At 38.3% G+C, this 19,255-nt stretch overlaps 4 protein-coding genes across 4 annotated transcripts; 2 read left to right on the forward strand and 2 right to left on the reverse strand.

Annotated features, from left to right (window-relative positions):
- Positions 1 to 302: 302 nt before the first annotated feature.
- On the reverse strand, positions 303 to 2,067 carry LOC135628503 (flocculation protein FLO11-like). Its single transcript, XM_065135192.1, has one exon. The coding sequence runs from the start codon at positions 1,707 to 1,709 to the stop codon at positions 657 to 659; it is 1,053 nt and encodes a 350-aa protein (XP_064991264.1). The 5' UTR covers positions 1,710 to 2,067; the 3' UTR covers positions 303 to 656.
- Positions 2,068 to 6,175: 4,108 nt separating this feature from the next.
- LOC135637777 (FCS-Like Zinc finger 7-like) lies at positions 6,176 to 8,981 on the forward strand. The gene is made up of 2 exons (XM_065150561.1): positions 6,176 to 6,548; positions 8,484 to 8,981. The coding sequence occupies exons 1-2, from the start codon at positions 6,232 to 6,234 to the stop codon at positions 8,638 to 8,640; spliced, it is 474 nt and encodes a 157-aa protein (XP_065006633.1). The 5' UTR covers positions 6,176 to 6,231; the 3' UTR covers positions 8,641 to 8,981.
- Positions 8,982 to 10,865: 1,884 nt separating this feature from the next.
- Positions 10,866 to 17,709, forward strand: LOC103979203 (uncharacterized). Its single transcript, XM_009395267.3, has 5 exons — positions 10,866 to 11,362; positions 11,778 to 13,001; positions 14,415 to 14,612; positions 14,697 to 14,848; positions 16,969 to 17,709. The coding sequence occupies exons 2-5, from the start codon at positions 11,822 to 11,824 to the stop codon at positions 17,437 to 17,439; spliced, it is 2,001 nt and encodes a 666-aa protein (XP_009393542.2). The 5' UTR covers positions 10,866 to 11,362; positions 11,778 to 11,821; the 3' UTR covers positions 17,440 to 17,709.
- A 459-nt stretch (positions 17,710 to 18,168) lies between these two features.
- Positions 18,169 to 18,865, reverse strand: LOC103979202 (small ribosomal subunit protein uS9). Its single transcript, XM_009395266.3, has one exon. The coding sequence runs from the start codon at positions 18,778 to 18,780 to the stop codon at positions 18,343 to 18,345; it is 438 nt and encodes a 145-aa protein (XP_009393541.2). The 5' UTR covers positions 18,781 to 18,865; the 3' UTR covers positions 18,169 to 18,342.
- Between the last annotated feature and the right edge of the window lie 390 nt (positions 18,866 to 19,255).

The raw sequence follows: 19,255 nt of genomic DNA on the forward strand, positions 1-19,255 counted from the left end.
ATCTCGTTCTTAATTTTGTTTATCATTACATACATCACTGGTTTTGTTAATGGCATCGATTATTTACATTTGATCATGAATCTTAATCATATCTGGTTGTAAGTTCGAGGATCTATAACGCATGACAGCTTGTGTGCATTCCGATTGTTATTGGTTAGGGATTCATCTTACGGGGAAGCTGTCATAGATCAATATGTTGAGCTCATTTTGGTGGATAACCAAACCCTTAATTTTGGTGAATCTGCAGTTCGTGTTCCGAGGCATGGAAAATATCCGAAAAATCTGAAACATGACGAGAATACTGAAAACATCTCAAACAACATTGCAGTTCGTCTTAAATGAAGCCAGTTTCCCAGGGTTCACAGTAAACCCAGGAGTTTGGGGATAACCCTAGCTTGATCCAGATTTGAGTGAGCAGAGCTCTTTCAGAATCACAGTGAGCAAAACGAGGACGAGAAACCATGTTCGGATTAGGAAGAAAGTGTGTTGATTGATATATATGGTTACCATGCACTGACGATGATGATGATGGATGAGGCACTTCACCTTCTTTTTGCTGACACTTGCTCTACACATATTGCGAACTGGAACACCTAGGGAAAGAATCTACGAATCCGCTGGCGACGCTTGCAGATCTCTTTCCTGCATGGGTTCAGCTATCTCGGATTGCCGTAGTTTCTGATGATTGTCTTTGATCGAGCTGGTTCCGCATTCTCCTGTCCTGATTCATTAGCCCAACCGGATAGAACATCGGTATCATGGCTCAAGTTCATGCCTTCGGTGGCGAGCAGGCTCCCGAGGCCTCCAAAGGCGTAGCCCAAGGAGTGTGAGTTGTACTCGGGAGCGGTCTGAGATTGGAGAAGGGGTTGGGAGATAAAATTTGCGCTTTGCATGTCGAGTGTGCTTGGATACTGAGCACCGAAGAGTGACAATTGGCACTTCTCGGTGGAGCTTGGAGTAGCACCAATTGGAGAACTTGTTTCAGTAGTTCTAATGGGCATGTTTATGCTGACAATGGTGTTCCCAGAAATAGAAGCAATAGCATGATCAAGAAGTGAAGCGGAAGAGGTGGAAGTAGTAGTCATGGGAAGGAAGGAAGCAGATGGGATTTTTTGGGCAGAGGGCCTAAGGAGATAAGGGGGAATCGCGGCGGCCCCCATGTTGTAGAGGTCAAGCCGAGGGCGGGGAAAGTGGGAGGAAGTGAAGGGCGGTGTCGGTAGGCCAGTGAACTGTTGCACCATCGCGCGGAAGTTGGAAGTGTCTGTGGTGAGGACAGTGGTCGGGGCTCGCCTCGACGCCCTCGACCGCTTCTTGGCGCCTCGTGGGGCGGCGGAAGAGCGATCAGCTTGCGCGGGTGGTTGCACCGAGGAGGGACTCGCTGATGATGATACTGAGGAGCGAGTGGCCGTCATGGCGCCCAGGGTGGTGCAAGCGGAATATGGTTGGATTCTTTTAAGCCATGTAGAGTCGAGGCTGAGAGAATTGGACTCCGGAGGTGGGAAGGGGAAGGAGGTGAGGTACGGGGATAGTGGATCAAAGATGAAGGAGGATGAAGGGCGTTCGTGTTGGAAAGTAGTAGCAGTTGTTGGTGACGGTGATGGATGTGGTGGTGGGAGGTTGAAGGAGGAGATGGACTCACCTCGAGAGTCGTACTCTTCGTTCTCACCGGTGTTTGAAGACTGGATGCTCCCGCTGTTAGTTGAATCCATGTTTCGATAGTATACAAGCAAAGAAAGGGAAGATATAGGAGTGACGAAGAAGAAGAAGAGATAGGAGTCAAAGGCAGTGGCTTTAAGAGGATGCTCTGATGAAGCCAATACTGGAGTTGTATTAGCTTACAGTGCTAAAGAAGAGGTTCGATAATACCTGATCTTGGAAATCATGGATGGATAGAGAAGAGAGACCACTCTTTCGATCACCTTTCACCTTGTTCTTTGTTCCACTTTCCGTGTCTTTCCATGGATCTCTCATGGGCAGGACATGGCTTAATGATTTTGCCTTGGGGGGTAGAAAGCCAAAGAGAGGAGAGAGCAGAGTGGGAGAGAGACCTTCTATCCAAAAGAGAAGACAGATTCAGCTCACAGTTCCACTAAAAAGATCCTCCAGAGATTTCAGAAGAGGTGGGCCAACCAAGTGTTTCCGGATAGGTGCAGCCACACATGCACGGAGGGAAGAGAGAGAGAGAGAGAGAGAGAGAGAGAGAGAGAGAGAGAGGTATATGCTACACAACGCAATTAACAGATGATGCCAATGAAACTAAATCCCAAGCACAACATCTAGTACTTGCTGTATAATTTAGGTCATCTTCCACCTCTCACTTGGACTTTTCTTTTCTTTCTTTCTTTCAGTATCTGTTTTGCTGCTGATTAGAAAGCATTAGAAGATTATGTACATACCAAAGAAGCATTTAGATTCTTGTCGTATTGAGGAGAAGTAATATCTAATATACATCAGTATGGCATCTAAATCTGTATTATAGCAGAGAAGTAATATGGAGAAGAAGGTCTTGATAGAGTTATATGAGCTCCCAGGGACATATTATTTTCCTAGACTCAAAATTTATTCTAAGATTTTCCATATCTAAAACAAAATTACTGGCTTGTGTAGCTTAGCTATGTTTTGGCCTAAACAAGTGTGGCTTTAGGCTTAGATTTGTGCTAACTACAAATCATGAAATTTAATTGTAGAATTAGTAAAAAGTTTTGTTCAAAACTCGAGACATCATAATTATTAATTAATCAACAGACCAAGATAAGATGAGATAACAAGCACCACCCAAAGTGATAATATATGTCAATTGGTGACATTTGAGATGATGCACAACACCTGTTATGGATTTTGCTTGTATATTATGATTTCCCATAGTTAACCATATAGATGCATTTATTTATTCTCTCACTACTCTTTCGTTAAGACTGATGCATCTATTTGAACTCCATTTCTATCTCCTAACACAAAATACAAGTTTTTATTATTGTTTTTCACTGAGAATACACGTAAAATTTAATTTGCTTGATTTTTATGGTTCATGCCATTTCTTTTCTTCACTATCAGAAAATTAAATGTAAAGAAAAACACAATCTAACAGGAATAATTTGAATATATAGTGTCAGTTGTTTTCTATCACAGAAACAGATTCTATATGGTAGGTAAGATTGGTCAGGTGGATTTGTCTGGTGGAACTATTTGGCAGCCACCCCCTCAACTTGCACTGATCACAGATCCATCACCAAATCCAAATCCCCTTCTCTCTTTGGACCTTTGCTTTGCAAGCATGTTTCTTTGTTGCAACCATCAGCGCCATTCACTTAATAATCTCCTCAAAACTCCATCATCATCGTCTTCTTCTTCTTCTTCAATGGTCAGGTCATCGATCATCGCAGAGTTGAATGCATAGCGTAGCGATGAAGTCTCCGGCTGCTAAGGGATGACCACTTGACGTGGCACAACAAATGGCTTTCGTAGACCAATGATGACCCCGTGTTGGACAGCGACGTATCATTTGATGCCCATTCCCGTCGCGGCCACGAGAAGCTAACGTGGCAAGCTTCCGCCCCCTCCTGCCCTCTCCGGGGGCATGCGGAGCACGTGGGATGGAGTGCGGGCCGGAAGAGCCGAAGCGGGACACGTAAGAAACCTAACCCCCCGCAGAGGTGCGCACGTGAAAAGTGCCTCGTGTCGCCACTTAGATGTCCCGATGACTCCAAGCCATGGGACTGAGATGTTGACTTCGGACCCCCCAAACACACAAGCTTATCGCTGTCGATGATCGATTGGCTTGACTGACCAACCTGTATGAACGCCATAAGTTTGTGTTTATCGATACCATCGTTTGCTCCAATTAGGAATCAAGCAGATGCAATGATGATGCAGACAACCAAACACTTACAGGTGATCTGATTGCTACCGGAAGATCTACGGATAGTTAGAGCGTGGATGATAAAGCAACCTAAAAGTTGGTAGATATCTTGTCAAGTGACTAACCCTGGAATCGAGTTTTAAGTGGTCAGAGTTACGTAGGACTTACGTGTGGTTCGGTTCAATTTCACTTGGATCGTCTTTATCAAATCGGAATCGTTTGATGCATCTCAAGTCAAAATGTCTAATTGATGCGTCTCAGGTTCACATAGTAATGCCATGTAATTCCTACCGGTCACAATCCTTGTTTTCTTGGTAGTAGAATGAGGCAACAACAATGATGCAAGATACAAGCCTTGGTGCTCAAAGCTTTCCATCAATATGAAGTGTAAGGAGGATAACATATGCTACTATTGTTCTTGCACCTAAGAAGATTTTATTTATGTAGCCTAGAATGATGTACCAATCGATATTAATATTACATCTTCAATTTTGTACTAAACACTGGTTTAATATTAGAGAAATTTAGTTATGATTACTGATAGAAGTTAAGATTTTCCTAAGGAAATCTCTCTATTCTATCGAGGAAAATCTTCCATTATGTTAAGGGAAATCCTTCCTCCTACCTCCTCATCTAAGAGAGGGACAGCTTAATATATTTAAGCTAAAACTTCTTCAATAATTGTTCTTATCTTCTATTCTTTCCATCAATTACATATGGCTTTAATTTGTATCGATACACTTAAATAACTCATTTATTGTTCATACTTCGTAAAAAGTTATGAATGTTAAAATATTACTATATAACAATACACAACCATTTAATAAGTGATAGTCGCAATAGTGATAAATCATAATTACTTATCGAATGTTAAATATTCTAAATCTCATTTGATATTTTTTTCATTATTTTTTTTTCTTCAAAACTTCAACTAGTTTGACAGATAAAGATCTTAAATTTTGTCTATGTCATTCACCTTGTAAGCAAAAATGATGAATAACTAGACACTAAACTAAGCTATTTATGGTGGTAGAACCACTCAAACGATATATAAGTAAGTCCTCCAACTTCCAATATGAATCAATCCAGGATCTTCAAAAGTTAATTAAGTTCTCAACGATCCACCAAACACACACAAAAAAACAATAAGAAAATTGGATTCCTCTAAGTTCACCAACTACTACTCAACTATGGGCCAACATTTCATTCTTGGTTAGATGGGCTCCATATTTTATGAAAGAAAAACCAGTTGTGGATGGTGAAAGAGCAATCGGTTCTATACATAGCCAAAGATGCCTCATATATATATGACCTATTATTCACCATCATAATTCGCTAGAATTTTAATCGAGAAAATGTTAACTTCATCACAAGCATGCATTTGAAACGAAGTGCCTGATAAAAGATAAAAATTTTGATTATAGAAGTTGATCTTCAATGTGATTTTGCTTTCCCTTTCTAGACAAATCTTTATAGAAATTGAAAATATTGATGCTGTGATAATTTGTAAAGGGGGATAAAAGTTAATCGAAAAAATCGGTGAATATCTAAGAAAAGCTTTTTGAATTTCTTCTTTTTTTTTCCTATCAATGTCCCCATTTTTCTGATGAGACATATAAGAAACATTTCTATCTTTTGTATTGGACTGATAAAAAAGATGAATCAATTCGGATGTCAAAAATATTATACATTAAATTATTATTTAAAATATAATAATTGAGATAAAAAAAATTAAGTTTTTTTTATGTGTTTTCATTTCCAAATCAATAAGAACATATATTTGAAACCTTGATAAAATATTATAATTTTAATAAAATATATTATAATTAGATTGATTTACCTTATGGATTGGTTCAAAAAGGAGATTTTCGGATCTTGTCTTTTGGATTAAAAAAATGGGGGCATTGATGAAATAAATAAAAAGAGATATAAATGGAAAAAAAATAAATTTATATTTTTTTGGAAAATCATAAAAAGAAGTGGTTCTATAATTAAAATATTATAATTTTAATAAAAATATTATAATTGGATTGATTCAATCCTATGGAGTGGTTCTATAAAGGACAAAGATATTTTCAGATCTTATATTTTGGATTAAGAAAATGAGGGCATTGATGAATTAAATAAAAAGAGATATCAATGAAACAATATAAATTTAGAGTTTTTTTTTTCGAAAATTCATAAAAAAAAAAAAAATGGATTCGAGGATGGGGAGGTTCTCCAATCGGACGGTCCGGATTCATCGTCACTCTCAGTCTCACTTCTTCCATCATTTAGAGGCCAACAAAACATCCCATCTCCGCTTCCGTTAATCTCTCGAGTGTCGCAACCGTCTTTCGCTCTCCGGTCTCTGCTCCGCGAGGGAGAAGGGGATGGCGGAGGGGAAGGGGGAGAGAGAGGATGTGGCGATACTCCTTGGCAAGGGTCTGCAGCCTCCCATGCGACGAACGACGAGCATGATGGAGTTCTCCGCGACCAATTTTGCGGCCGCCTCCGCCGCGGCAGATTGGCGAGAGGGCATCCGTCGCAGTGAGCAGAATAGAGCAGCAACGTTTGAGATGCCGCCGAAGATCGTCCAGCGGCGGAGCTTCAACGACTTCCGGACGTTGGAGACGACCGCCCAATTCCTTATGGCCTGCGGCCGCTGCAATCGCCGCCTCGGCCCTGGATCCGACACCTTCATTTATCAGTAAGAAAATGTTCCCATTTTTGGTTCTGATCTGATCTGATTCGATTTTTTCGTTGCTTATTAAGTTATATTCTATTGATATAGGCTGCCTGATCACTAGTTGTTTGGAGAACACTGTTTGATCTGTTCGTGACACCCGCCATTGGTCTTGTTTATGGCCTCCGTGAACAAAATTGACGTCCGCTAGGGAGTAGTTTAGTGATCATTCCATAGTTATATATTTGGTTTATACCATTCATCTTTCAATAAAGGTTAACAATTTTAATTTAAATGATTCTTTTTTTTTTTCAAAGGTTCAAAGTTCTTTGTATTGGATCACATCAAGTGTATTTCGCATAGTTTTTTACTGATCTTTCACCCCACACTAGTCTAGTAATAAGGTCTCATAATGTCTGGTGCCTTTTGGGGGCTCAAGATACTTCCGAAAGATCAAATTCTGGAGAGATGAGGATGTCTGATAACTCATTAGATGATGCCCATCGTGAATCTAAGAGGTCTTGACTCACCTATTAAGGGTCCTGATGAGAACGTTTAATCCCACAATGGGAGCTAAGATCTTATGAGAGCAAAGTGCTAGCTCTCTTTTAGAATCACGAGATTTTAATGGGACCAAACCATAGGTACTCTTTATAAGCGGATAATTTCTCGTGAGTTCATATTGTTTTTGGGATGAGAATGAATGAGGATGACAAAAAAATCATAAGTCCTGACTATTTAAGATTAGTTACATAGATTTTTGTCGCTAGTAAGATATTTAAGATATTTGTCGCTAGTAAGATTAGTTACATGATAATTAAATTAAGAGTATTTAAATTTTTATTTATAGTTTTTATTAACATCGTCCTCTATCTTTCCTTGGACTACTAATAATAATCATTCCATCATTTCTAGCTATCCTATATGTAAATCTCATAGGCATATATCTATACCATCTTAAGCGATTCTATCTTGTTTTATTGTTACATTCGATTATATCGGAAGGAAGTAAAATTAAGATTAATTTATAAAGCAGTCGATGAGTATGTTACTATCAATTTCAGTTTAAATATTTTAGTTAGTGATTTGAGTCAAATGAAATTGATAGACCAATTAATTTATTTGATTTGGATCATGATATTTGTCTCCTAATACCTAATTGTTCATAAATAAAAATAATATTTTACAAAAAAAAAAACTCTTGAGGACTAATGATGATTCATCCTATATAATCTTTACAAAACATTTTGTTAAAATCCATTACATTTGTATGGTCATAACATTTATAGGATTCTTCTTGATCATTTCTAGCGTCAGCTGCTGCCTTCTACTTGCGAGTTGTGACTAAATTAAGGTAAAGATCATGCGTGTATTACATGCACATGCTAATGTACCAGAAATGACATTAACTCTGCAGAAGTTATATATGATGAAGGATTTGAAGATAATTTTATCAGCACATGAGCATATTAACCTTATGAAAGAGCTGATTATGATTATGAATAGAACTCTTTGTTGTAATGCGCTTTCTTTTATGGATTGATTAGTGGTATTATTTATGGAGCTTCTTTTCAGAATTTTATTATGTAACACGTATGTGTTTTACTTTCATGCAGACTAAATTTTCTCGAAAAGAATGCATTTAGCTGGTTTCTGAGATGCAAGATTTTTGTTTCTTGAAGTTTTCCTACAACGGAAAGAAATTTCTCTTGTTTTTTTTTTTTGTTCCAAAGCAAAATGTAAATCTGTTCTGTAGCAACTCATCCCCTGCATATGAACATGTATAAGCGAGTGCAGGTCCTCGTGTTCTTTCCGACAAAAATTAAATCTATTGACTCCAGAAAAATTGGCCGATCTTAGCATTCCTCTTGTTTAGCAACAGTACATCTTCAGTAACAGTCCCTGTGTACGCTTAATGATTGGCATAATATAGCTTTTGATCTCTCTTTGCATTTATAGGGGCGAAATTGCATTTTGTAGCCTTGACTGCAGAGAGCATAAGATGAGCCAAGACAAGAATAAAAATAAGCGCCTGACGCCCAAGAAGACCGATGCTTCCTCGTCAACTAAAGCTTCAGAAACACCTGGCAGTGGCGAAATGGCTATTGCTGCTTAAGCCGAGCAAGAATCTGCTTTCCAAGTGCCAAACTTAGGTGGATATCAGTTTTTAAGTGGCAGTGAGGACACTCTGGTCGCCTCAAAAGATCAAAGATTCATTCTCTTTGATGCTCTGGCCACCTCAAAAGATCAAAGAATTTTTTTCACTTTGATGCTACTTGTCACAACATCCATCCCCTTTGATATTTTGATACGATGGGTTCGAATACATGTAATCAGGTTCGTCTCTCGCAGGGAATTCCTGTTGTTTTTTTGGTATTAAAATGAAAATTCAAAGAATATAGGAACACTAAAGTCTGTTTTCTGTGATGAACTTGTGATATCAAAGACATTTATACTGTTCTCTACCACAAGTGACACAAGAGTCACCTACTTTTGTTCTCACAGAGTGGCAAATATGATGAACTTCCATGGAGGGTTTATGTATCAGTTCTTCTCACATAAGATTCTGTGATCTTTTGAGTTGTATAGTGCAGCAAAACCTTCTCCAAGGCTTTTCAGTGTTGCTTGCAGGGATGTTCTACTGTTCCAGTAGGACCAGCTTACTACTGTTTACTGTTCCTTGATGCCTAGGGCCATAAATGTAGAGGTGCCCACTCTGCCTAGTTTGGTCCATTGTGATACTGAGGAGCATCGATGGAGAGTAGTAACATATCTCCATAGAATCAAATATATCCATCCATGCATCAACATCTGTAGATGTGCATAATATGTGATTATACATGTAGAACGAATGAACCTGTATAGCTTCATCAACATGTCATACTTTATGATTAGCAAATTTTGTTTGTTTCCATAGGATAATTTTATGCTCTTTTTGTGCTTCGAGGAGCATGGTTTAAATTATTATTATTATTGTTTCTACTGTAATATATGTTTTTTACATTTTAGTTAAAATAAAAATACTACTCAAAACAAGCTCGTATTTAGATAACCAGTCTACAATCTATTGCACAAATCTAGAACTCTAGTGAATTGATTCAAGTGGTCTCTTCCTTGCTTAGCTTTTTGGTAAACTAAGTGTAGCATGTAGGGTTGGAAACTTTGTTCTTTGTACAAGACTTGGGTTCTTACTTTCCTATTCAAACCTATCACAAATCTGATTAATGATATCCAAACTAGATTTAAGAGAATCAGTAATCATCTTAAATTTCTGTTTCCTAAATTAAAATACAATAATCGGTATCCTACTTTAGTATCACTATTTACTTCGTAGTCTTGCACACCTTCGTATATAATATATCTCAGGTATATATATTTCTTATTCTTCAGCATGCTAATAGAGAATAATCTATTTTTCTAAAATAAAATAAAAAATTAAACTCCATGCTCTCCCTTATTTATGTTAATCTTCACCCGAATGACTTCGATCAATAGTGAAAGTGGATCGGTAGATGTCATCGTTTATATGAAAAAAAATATGCTCTTTATATTTTTTTTAATTTTAATTTAAGTTTTAAAAAATATTTGGTTAATAATATAATTATATAATATTCCATAAAAAATTGATATCAATTAAATTTAAATTTTCAATGTAAAATAAAAAGTGATGCAGGTGTTAAAATTTAAATTTTGTTAATGTTAAATTAACGAATTGTTTTGAATTTTGTACTACAAGATAAAAAAATTAATAAACCTTATTTATTGATTTTAATGTTGTTCACGTCTCGACGTATTAAACTAGAATAATAATTCGTTATTAATTTAATTATTTTGAATCATGATTAATAAAATTAATAAACCATATTTAATGATTTCCATATCTTCATGTGTCAAGTTAGATTATTTGTTAATTAATAATTTAATTATTTTGAATCATGAAATAAAAATTAGTAAATCATATTTAATGATTCTCATGATGTTCACATATTTAACAATATGAAGCCATCATAGGATCGAATCTCTCATGCCATATCCAAAATCTAGCTACGATTGACTAAGAATTATTTGAATATTAAATTTTGGACTATCTTATTCATGGTATAATATGTATCACCAAATCTAATCTATGTGACATACATTAAATCTCGATCTGGTTTGAATCGGAATCGAACCAATTTACAGTCAAAATTAATCGGGTCAAACGGTTCGATGGGTTAAACGAACCGGAAGCAAGACCATACAGTTTCATTTCAATTTCTATAAATTGGAACTGTCCTCGCATTAGTTGCATGTCGCACATCAAAATCAAACTCGAACTCAAACTCAAAAAAGTTTCCTTCACTTTAGTTCCAATCTGGTCATTTCTTATTTTTATTAATTAGAAGACACCTAAAGAAAGATACCACAAAATACATCCCAACGCCCGCAACTGTCCTCGCATCCCAAACCACACACCGCAGCTCACGCGCTCTCTCCTTTCTCGGAGCGCTAACCCTAGAAAAAGCACGCTCGATCGACCCCGCCCCCATCGCTCCCCCAGAAACAATTCCTCCATCTCGCTTCCTCTCCTCCTCCTCCTCCACCTTCTCCGCGGATCTTACACTTTTTTTTCTTTTTTCTTTCGATTTTTTCGGTGTTCTTTTTCAGGAAGGATGGACGGGTTCCGTCGGCGGCTGAGTTCTTCTTCCTCCGAGATCTTTCCTGCTGGGTTTTGATTCTTTTTTTTTCCTCTCCCGATCTAATGCCTGTTTTCTGTTCTGGAATTAGGGTTTCCCATTCGGTTCCCTCCTGAGCTCTCGATTTCCCCGCGCGGTTTCAGATTGGAAGCTGATCGTCCGGTGAGTTATTCTCCCCTGCAGAGGGCTGTCGTCTAGAGATTGACTCTTGGGTCTTGCATTAGGGTTTTGGTTCCTTGTGGTACTCTTGTTGGTTAGTTAGGGTTCGTGGTGAATGCGTCGGTGGGCTTTTTGTTATTCATCGGTGTTGCATCTTGGATTTTGTTCTTAGTTCTCGTCGACGTTTTCATGATTTGTCTTGTTAAAGGGTTTACTTTTCCTATTTGATGATAAGCTGTAACATTATGTGATGATATATTGTTCGCTGGAAGTAATTTAGTTAGTGGTTGACATGATATTTTTCTGAAGTTTGTAATTTGCAGCATACTTAGAGGTTGTTCTTTGGCAGTGGCACTGAAACTTTTCGTGACGTGATTGGTGTACTTACAATGTTTGAAATATTTGGTGGTTTTAATAGGCTTTTGAAGATTAGCTTAAGTTGGGGTGCATCCACTAGAGAGCATGTCGTCGCAATATCCTGTGCTTAACAACAAACCCATTGATCAATGGAAGGTTACAGAGTTAAAAGAGGAGCTGAGAAAAAGAAAGATCCCTGTAAGGGGCCTGAAGGAGGAGTTGATAAGGAAGCTCGATGAGGCAATACGCAATGAGATGGCTAAAGAGGAGGAATCGGTCAATGCCTGTAATCCTGATTCAGTTCATGATGATGGTGATCAAGTGCAATCAGAAAAGTTGGTAGATAATCATACCTATGTTGTTGTCGATCCAACTGGAAAAACGGGCTCTGATGCCCTTGCAATTGACATAGATATCAATCAAGACATCAGTTCTCAATATGCCATAACAGCTACTCCAGGATTGGATACAAAAGTTTCAGAAACAAAGACTAATGTGGTTTCACTGGAAGACAGTGGAACTGAAACTCAGACGGTGATTACTCTGTCCGAATCAAGTATCCAAGATGCAAGCCCCAAAGAGATGCATGATGAAGAAAAACATGATGAAGAAAAGCATGATGAAGAAAAGCAAGAAGAAGAAAAGCAAGGCGAAGAAAAGCATGAGGATTCAACCGGCTCCCGTGAGGATATCAAGCTCAACCTTTCGGAACCAGACAATCAGGTACCTGTGGTCAGCCCAGATTTAGGTTTCCAAGTTAAGTGTGAGTCGATTCCTATTGATTCTGTGTCAATTATTGAAAAAAATAGTCTAAAGGATAATTTAAATGCTGATGACTTTCATTTAGAACAAGAAGTTGTTAAGCCGGAGATGGTTCAACCATCATCCAGCAGTGTCATAGGTGGTGATCTGCAGCCTTTGGATGACGATAAAGGGCCAGTTAGTGACCCAGTCACTTTGGAGGAGACAGATGTCAAAAGTAGTATAAACATTGACCTCAGCATGAAAGAAGAAAATGTAGAGGAAGGGTCTCCAGAAAAATTAAACTTAGATAGGTGTTCAAGTGATGAATTAATGGAAGAGGATGTTTCTGATATCAAGCATGTTGACTCCAACACTAAGTCTGAGGAACTGGAAGGAAAAACTGAGGTGAACTTGGAGCCTGCTGTAGGTGGGGAAACCAGTATTGATGGTGGTCTGGGTGGCTCCATGCCAGAAAAGAAAGATATTGTTGTTGAAGACCATAGGAAGCCAGAAGTTCCCGCTGAGAAGAGGAAACTAGAAGGTACTCCCAGTGGATTAAAATTCTATCCTCGGTACAATCATAAGCATGTTTTCTTCATTTTTGTCGTTGAATGATATCAAAGCATCAATATGGTTTTTACTGAAATGTCATACAAGATGCCTATAAAATAGCCATTGAAACATCTCTTTAATTTGAAGCCAATACGTGAATGTAATAAGCCTTTCTTCCAAAACTGGTCTAGAAGTACTGTGCATGTCAATCGTTGTTGCTAAAATATTAGAAAAAACAATAAATAACAGATAATGACAACAAGATGCAATGTCTAAACTATTTAGGTTGACTAACAATATCTTTAGATAGATCAAACACATTTAAATTCTTATTTTATAGTTTTTTGTAAAGGTTTTTCAGCTCTCCCTCTATCTCTCTTTGCATCACTAATGCTAATTGTTCCATATAGGACTTTGTATAACATGTCTATGTTATCTTAGATAATTCTCCCACATTTTATTCTCCATTGGAACCATATCTAATTGTTCATGAATGAACAAAAGAAATCTATTTTTTAAAATTTTCAGTTTCTTCTCATGGTCACCTCAACATGCTTTCTCTCAATGACATACTTTCTACACGTGTCGCTCCTTAATTGCTCAACACACATTCGTAAAAGGATGAGTAACCTAACAATTGTATCATAAGATATCTTTTAATCTAAATGGCATCCAGTGATCAGACAGAACAAGTTACACCCATCTCCACTTTAACTGATAGGTATTACACTATAATCAATATCTTCATCAATGTCTCTGTCATGTTGAAAAATTCAGTCAACTGTCAAGATACTTAGAATTTCTTGTCCATTCATTTTAACTGCATCTGCACTTCTTTTAGTATTATTAAAATTACATCTCATATCTTCAGTTTTATTTGTACTTATACAAAACCTTTAATTCTAAAGGTTGTTTGATTAATTTCATTTAAAAGATCATCAATTAGTTTAAATGAAATTGCTTTAATACTTGAGTTATGAGAGATAATATGTTATTCAAAAGATAATAACGGAAACAAATCGAGACTAATCTATTGTATACCTATTAGATAAGCATATCAAGAAATACTTCTTATATGTTGTACAAAGGATTCAAATTTGTTCACTTGCAGTTTGGAAGAGATAAATAGAAACGACTGTGTTAGTACTTGTAGATAATCCATGCTTTGACTTTTTTATTTTTTCAACTGATCTGCTTGTGATGTATGATAGTGTGTAAGTTCGTGTTGTCTGCTTGTACAATGCTTTTTCATTTACCTTTTCAGAAACAAATCCATGTACAATGTTGCAATTCCAATTTCGATTAGATGATACTGTATTTCTTTTTCATTCTTTTGGTGCACTGGTGGTTATCAGCAGTATTTCAGTAGTGAACCATTCTTCTAATGATCCTTTGGCCCCAGACCGAGAAGTTGTTGGAAGCAATGGGGCTCCTAAGCGGCAACGCCGTTGGAATGCAGAAACTGTAAAAGTTCCTGAACAACAAACATATACTCTTATTACATCAAGTCCATCTAAGGATGCATTTCATCTGACTCCTAGACGCACACTCACGAAGTCTGTTCCAAAGCCTGTTGAAAATTCCCAGAAGGAACGCATTGGTGAGCTTAAGAGGCTTTATGTCCACTGTGTTTATTCAATATCTAAATGATTTTATTTGACTATATTTTGTGTCTGCATCACAGTGCCACCATCCCCGAAACCAGCGACAACTTCACTGAGAATTGACAGGTTTTTGCGTCCTTTTACTCTAAAAGCGGTGCAAGAGCTGCTTGCAAAAACTGGAACTGTCTGCAGTTTCTGGATGGACCACATCAAGACCCACTGCTATGTCACTGTAAGTCTTTCATGCTAGTTTTTGTTATTTAGTTCTCATATGATTTCCTGTCCATCTTGTTGGTACAAATTCATAGATAAGTCATTTTAGTTTTGGCATTTGATTGCCAGTATATCTCTGAATATGAAATTGACTAGTTCAACGTTCAAATGTTATGTTAATATTTGATTCTGCTCATTTATAGTCTTATATCAAATGAGATTTTAGAATTAGAAGAGGAAGAAATTAAATTGCATTGCATTTATCTTCAGATGGTATCACAAATGTTGTCTCATTTCATATTGTAATGAAAAAATGACTAGACTATCTGGGTGGCTGGATGCAACCTTCTTTGTGCCTTGCATGGGGCCTTGATTGTCCATGTATCCATGAAGTATTAGGCAGATGCCTAAATAGCTGGACATTGCTTGAGTGGTCTGTTTAAACTGGTTGTGTAGTTAAGCGTGGAGCAAATTTATGTCGTCTGCCTTTAGTCCACTCTGAAAGTCTACAAATATCCTATATTGGATCTCCATTTGTGACTCTTCAAATTTTGCATCTCCATTTGTAACTCAAACTTAAAAGCTCTGTTTTGCAATTAATGAATGATAACTTCATTAAATGAATTTGCATTTAATGAATTTGCAATTAATGAATTTGCATCTCCAAGAGGTCATTAAATGGCTCCTCTTCAATCAAGGTGAAAAAAATGCATTGACTCTAAGTAGATGACCATCAGCAGAAAGCAACTAGAAGTAGAGGAAATTAATTTTTATTTTCCTCTCTTTTCTATATTCTCTTCCTGTCTTCGTCTTTTTTCTTCTCTTACCTATTATGCAAAAAATGTCTAGGTTGTTAGGGCAGTCAGTTCCTTTTTACCCTTTTTGTCATGTCTGAGCACATCACAAATTGTTTAATGTATTTCTTGTTCCTCATCTTAAGATGATCAAACATGTTGTCCTCTTTAAACAACATGAAAAGGATGTATAGACACTAAGGTACGAAGATGACCATTGACAAAACAACCAGACGAAGATGTAAATAATTGTTTTTCCTCCTCTCTTTTCTATATTCTCTGCCTGTATTCCTCTTTTTTCTTTCCTCTTAAACAGTACAAAAAAATGTTCCAGTTGTTAGGGCAGTCAAAATTTCTTTTTTATTTTTCTATATCATGTTTGAGCAAGAACTAGTTATTAGGGCATTCACCACTCTTGACTTTCTTTGTAGTTCTTTTAGATACTTGAGGCATTTTCCTAGCACCTTTTTTATTGAGTCTTGGTGGCTCTTACCCCACCTTTCATGTAATAGGACTTTGTGTCAGTTGACCCTTCTTTATCATTAATTAGCTTATAACTCGTTTTGCATTTTGTAGTGGATGCTGTTTGTCAAATTGCAGCATCTTATTCATATGTTTTCTTTAATCACTGCCACCAATTCCTGTTGCTCCTGCCATTTTGTGGTATTCTGAGGGAGAGAGGAAGGGGATGATGAAGGGGATTTTATTTTCTTTAATGAAATGGAAAAAGGATGAAAAGAGAGGAGGAAAAGAGATTGAATGAAACAAGTTATTTCATTTCAGAAATTAGCAGTTTTAACTTAAAAAATTGATTCACCTTTTCCTTAAGGAACTTTTGTTGATTGAGTAATACTTGAGCTAATAAGGTCCTGAGAAATTAAGAAGATTGCACCACAATATATGTGTCCATGTAACTTAAGCATTCTCATAACTTAAGATGATGGACAAAACTGGAAAAAAAATTAAGATGTAAAATGCTCAAATTGCCAAATTTGGCTGCGTCAATGGTTGTAGAAGTATTCAAGGTACGTGCCTTCTATGTTTGCTTCCTTTCTCATTTAGTTCATAATACAAGATTAACAGCTAGAATGAATCAGATGGCCCTCTCTACTTGCATTCATCTCATGTCATTCCTTTCGAGGTTAACTATTTTAATATGAGACAGACAGGATTTTGATAATATAGTCTGCCTATCATTTAGTTTAGTTTCTTCTACTTGGAAATGATAATTTTAACTATGACAAAGTCTGAGGGTTCTTCCCTTTAGAGTGCGCGCGCGCACACACACACATATAATTCAAATTTTCATCATATTTGGCACCTAAATTTTGGTTGACATTTGCAGTATTCTTCTGTCGAGGAAGCCACTGCAACCCGAAATGCTGTTTATAACCTCCAGTGGCCTCCCAATGGTGGAAATCTTCTGGTAGCAGAGTTTGTTGATCCCCAGGATGTTAAGGCTCATGCCGAGCCCCCACCTCAATCAGCAGTACCGATAAGCCCAAACCCAACCACAGCTAAGGTTACAAACTTTCAACAACCTCAGGCAGCTCAACCCCCTACTCGCCAGCATTCTTTCAGGCAGCCGCTACCACCCCTTCCTACACCAACATTATCTGACCTGCCTGCTGCAAGGGAGAGACTTCCCCCACCTCCTCCATTGAACCCAGAACCACCAGCTTTAACACTCGATGATCTATTCAAGAAGACTAGAGCTACCCCAAGGATCTATTACCTACCCTTGTCTGAAGAAGCAGTGGCATCTAAGTTTGCAGCACAAGGCAAAAACCATAAAGGACAAACAAGCCAATATTAGCCCCAAAGCTATTACTTTTATCGTTCGTTTTGAAGTCTTGTGGATTTTATCAACTAGTCAAATGGTATGTATTTGCATCCGACTCGGTGGTTTATACACCTGTTCTTCGTCAGCAGTCTGGTGGTGTTTCAGGTGGATCAATGCAATCGTCCACTGCCTTGTGAGAAACGTTTTACTAGCAAGAAGGTATCCTGTGGCTAGGGAACACATTACATGGATGATATGCTGATAAGAGAACTGTAGTGCAATAAAAATTAGGTTTCTTGCTGAGTAGTTTAGCATAATCAGATCATAAATATTTGCTTAAGCTTTATGTTCCTGAAAGATATTGCTGTAGAGCAGGGTCCAGTGAGGATGAGTTTAGAAATGCTGTTTTTAATGACTTAAAACCTTCATCGATACAGCCGCAAATGAACAGATTTATAGTATTTTTTTACCCTCCGGATGTTTTGCCTGAATATAGTTTTTGTGTGATCATTGTTTTTCTTCTCTATGGTTTACTAGTTTAGAATGGTGACCATATGATGTATATGTTCTTATAGTACTAAACTAGAGCTGCCTGGACTACTTAAGCATCCTTTCAAATACCAGTCGTAAAGTCTGGACCAGCAAATACTTGGCCCATAAAGCCCAAGTATGGCCCAAGTTTCCAAGTAGGAACTTACCCCGTGCACAAATGGTAAAAATGTGAACCTATTGCTTCATCAGAAGGTATAAAGGCACATAATCTGATGCAGAGAAAGAGCTAGTGAATCATATAATTAAAGCGTTAATGTAAAATCTAGAACATAACAGGAATACCAAATGTGCCTCGAGAGCGAGCAATTCCGGAAGAGGCAACAAACAAAGCCGGAAAGATCAAAACTTCACGAGGAAAGATCGGGACTACAGAACCTCTCGGATCTAACGGTACGACTTCTGGAACCTGGCGCGTGCGCCGCGACCACCGAACTTCTTGGGCTCACATCGGCGGGGGTCGGCGACCAGAAGGGTGCGATCATAGCGGACGAGGATGTCCTTGATTTCCTTCTTGGACTGCTCGTCCACGTACTTTTGGTGGAAGGCGACGAGGGCCTTGGCGATGCTCTGACGGATGGCATAAATCTGGGAGGTCTTGCCGCCGCCGCGGACGCGGATGCGGATGTCGACGTCCATGAACCGTTGCCGCCCGAGGAGGAGGATGGGCTCGAAGGCCTTAAGGCTGAGGATCTCCGGCTTCACCAGTTCGATCGGCACGCCGTTCACCTTGATCAGCCGACGACCCCGCTTGCAGTGCGCCACAGCCACCGCCGTCTTCTTCCTTCCGAAGCACTGCACCGAGTCCACCGCTGCCGTCGCCATCGCCAACGATCGAGCTCACCGAGTGATGAACGAGACGAAACCCTAAATTTTGATCGGCGCGTGGGAGAGTCGACGACTTATATAGCGGAAAGCACCAGGAACCAGGAAGCGGTTTAGTCACACGACGGTCCAGCCTGCTGCGGACCGGCTCCGGACAGGGAGTCGGTTTACTTTAATTGCACCGGTCCTTATATCTTCATCTCCCATGGTGGATCGGGCCGAAACAGGACGGCTTGATCTGGCCGAGTTAAGAATTTGCGTTTGTTCCAGTCATTGAAACCAGACCGGACCGGACCAGCTGGCTTGACCGACAAAACCGAACTGGATCCCAGGTCCGCCGGTCGAAGTATAAAAATTTCAAATTACTCTTAAAGCCCTTTGTAGAAGCTTTGTTTTTTCAAAAAAGTCATCAATCATATTTACATGGTAGCTCAATTAATTTTTGTTTGAAAAGTCTTCGATTCGATTATGTGTT

The sequence above is a fragment of the Musa acuminata genome, chromosome BXJ1-3 (genome assembly GCF_036884655.1).
Source record: "Musa acuminata AAA Group cultivar baxijiao chromosome BXJ1-3, Cavendish_Baxijiao_AAA, whole genome shotgun sequence".
Taxonomy (NCBI): Eukaryota; Viridiplantae; Streptophyta; class Magnoliopsida; order Zingiberales; family Musaceae; genus Musa; species Musa acuminata.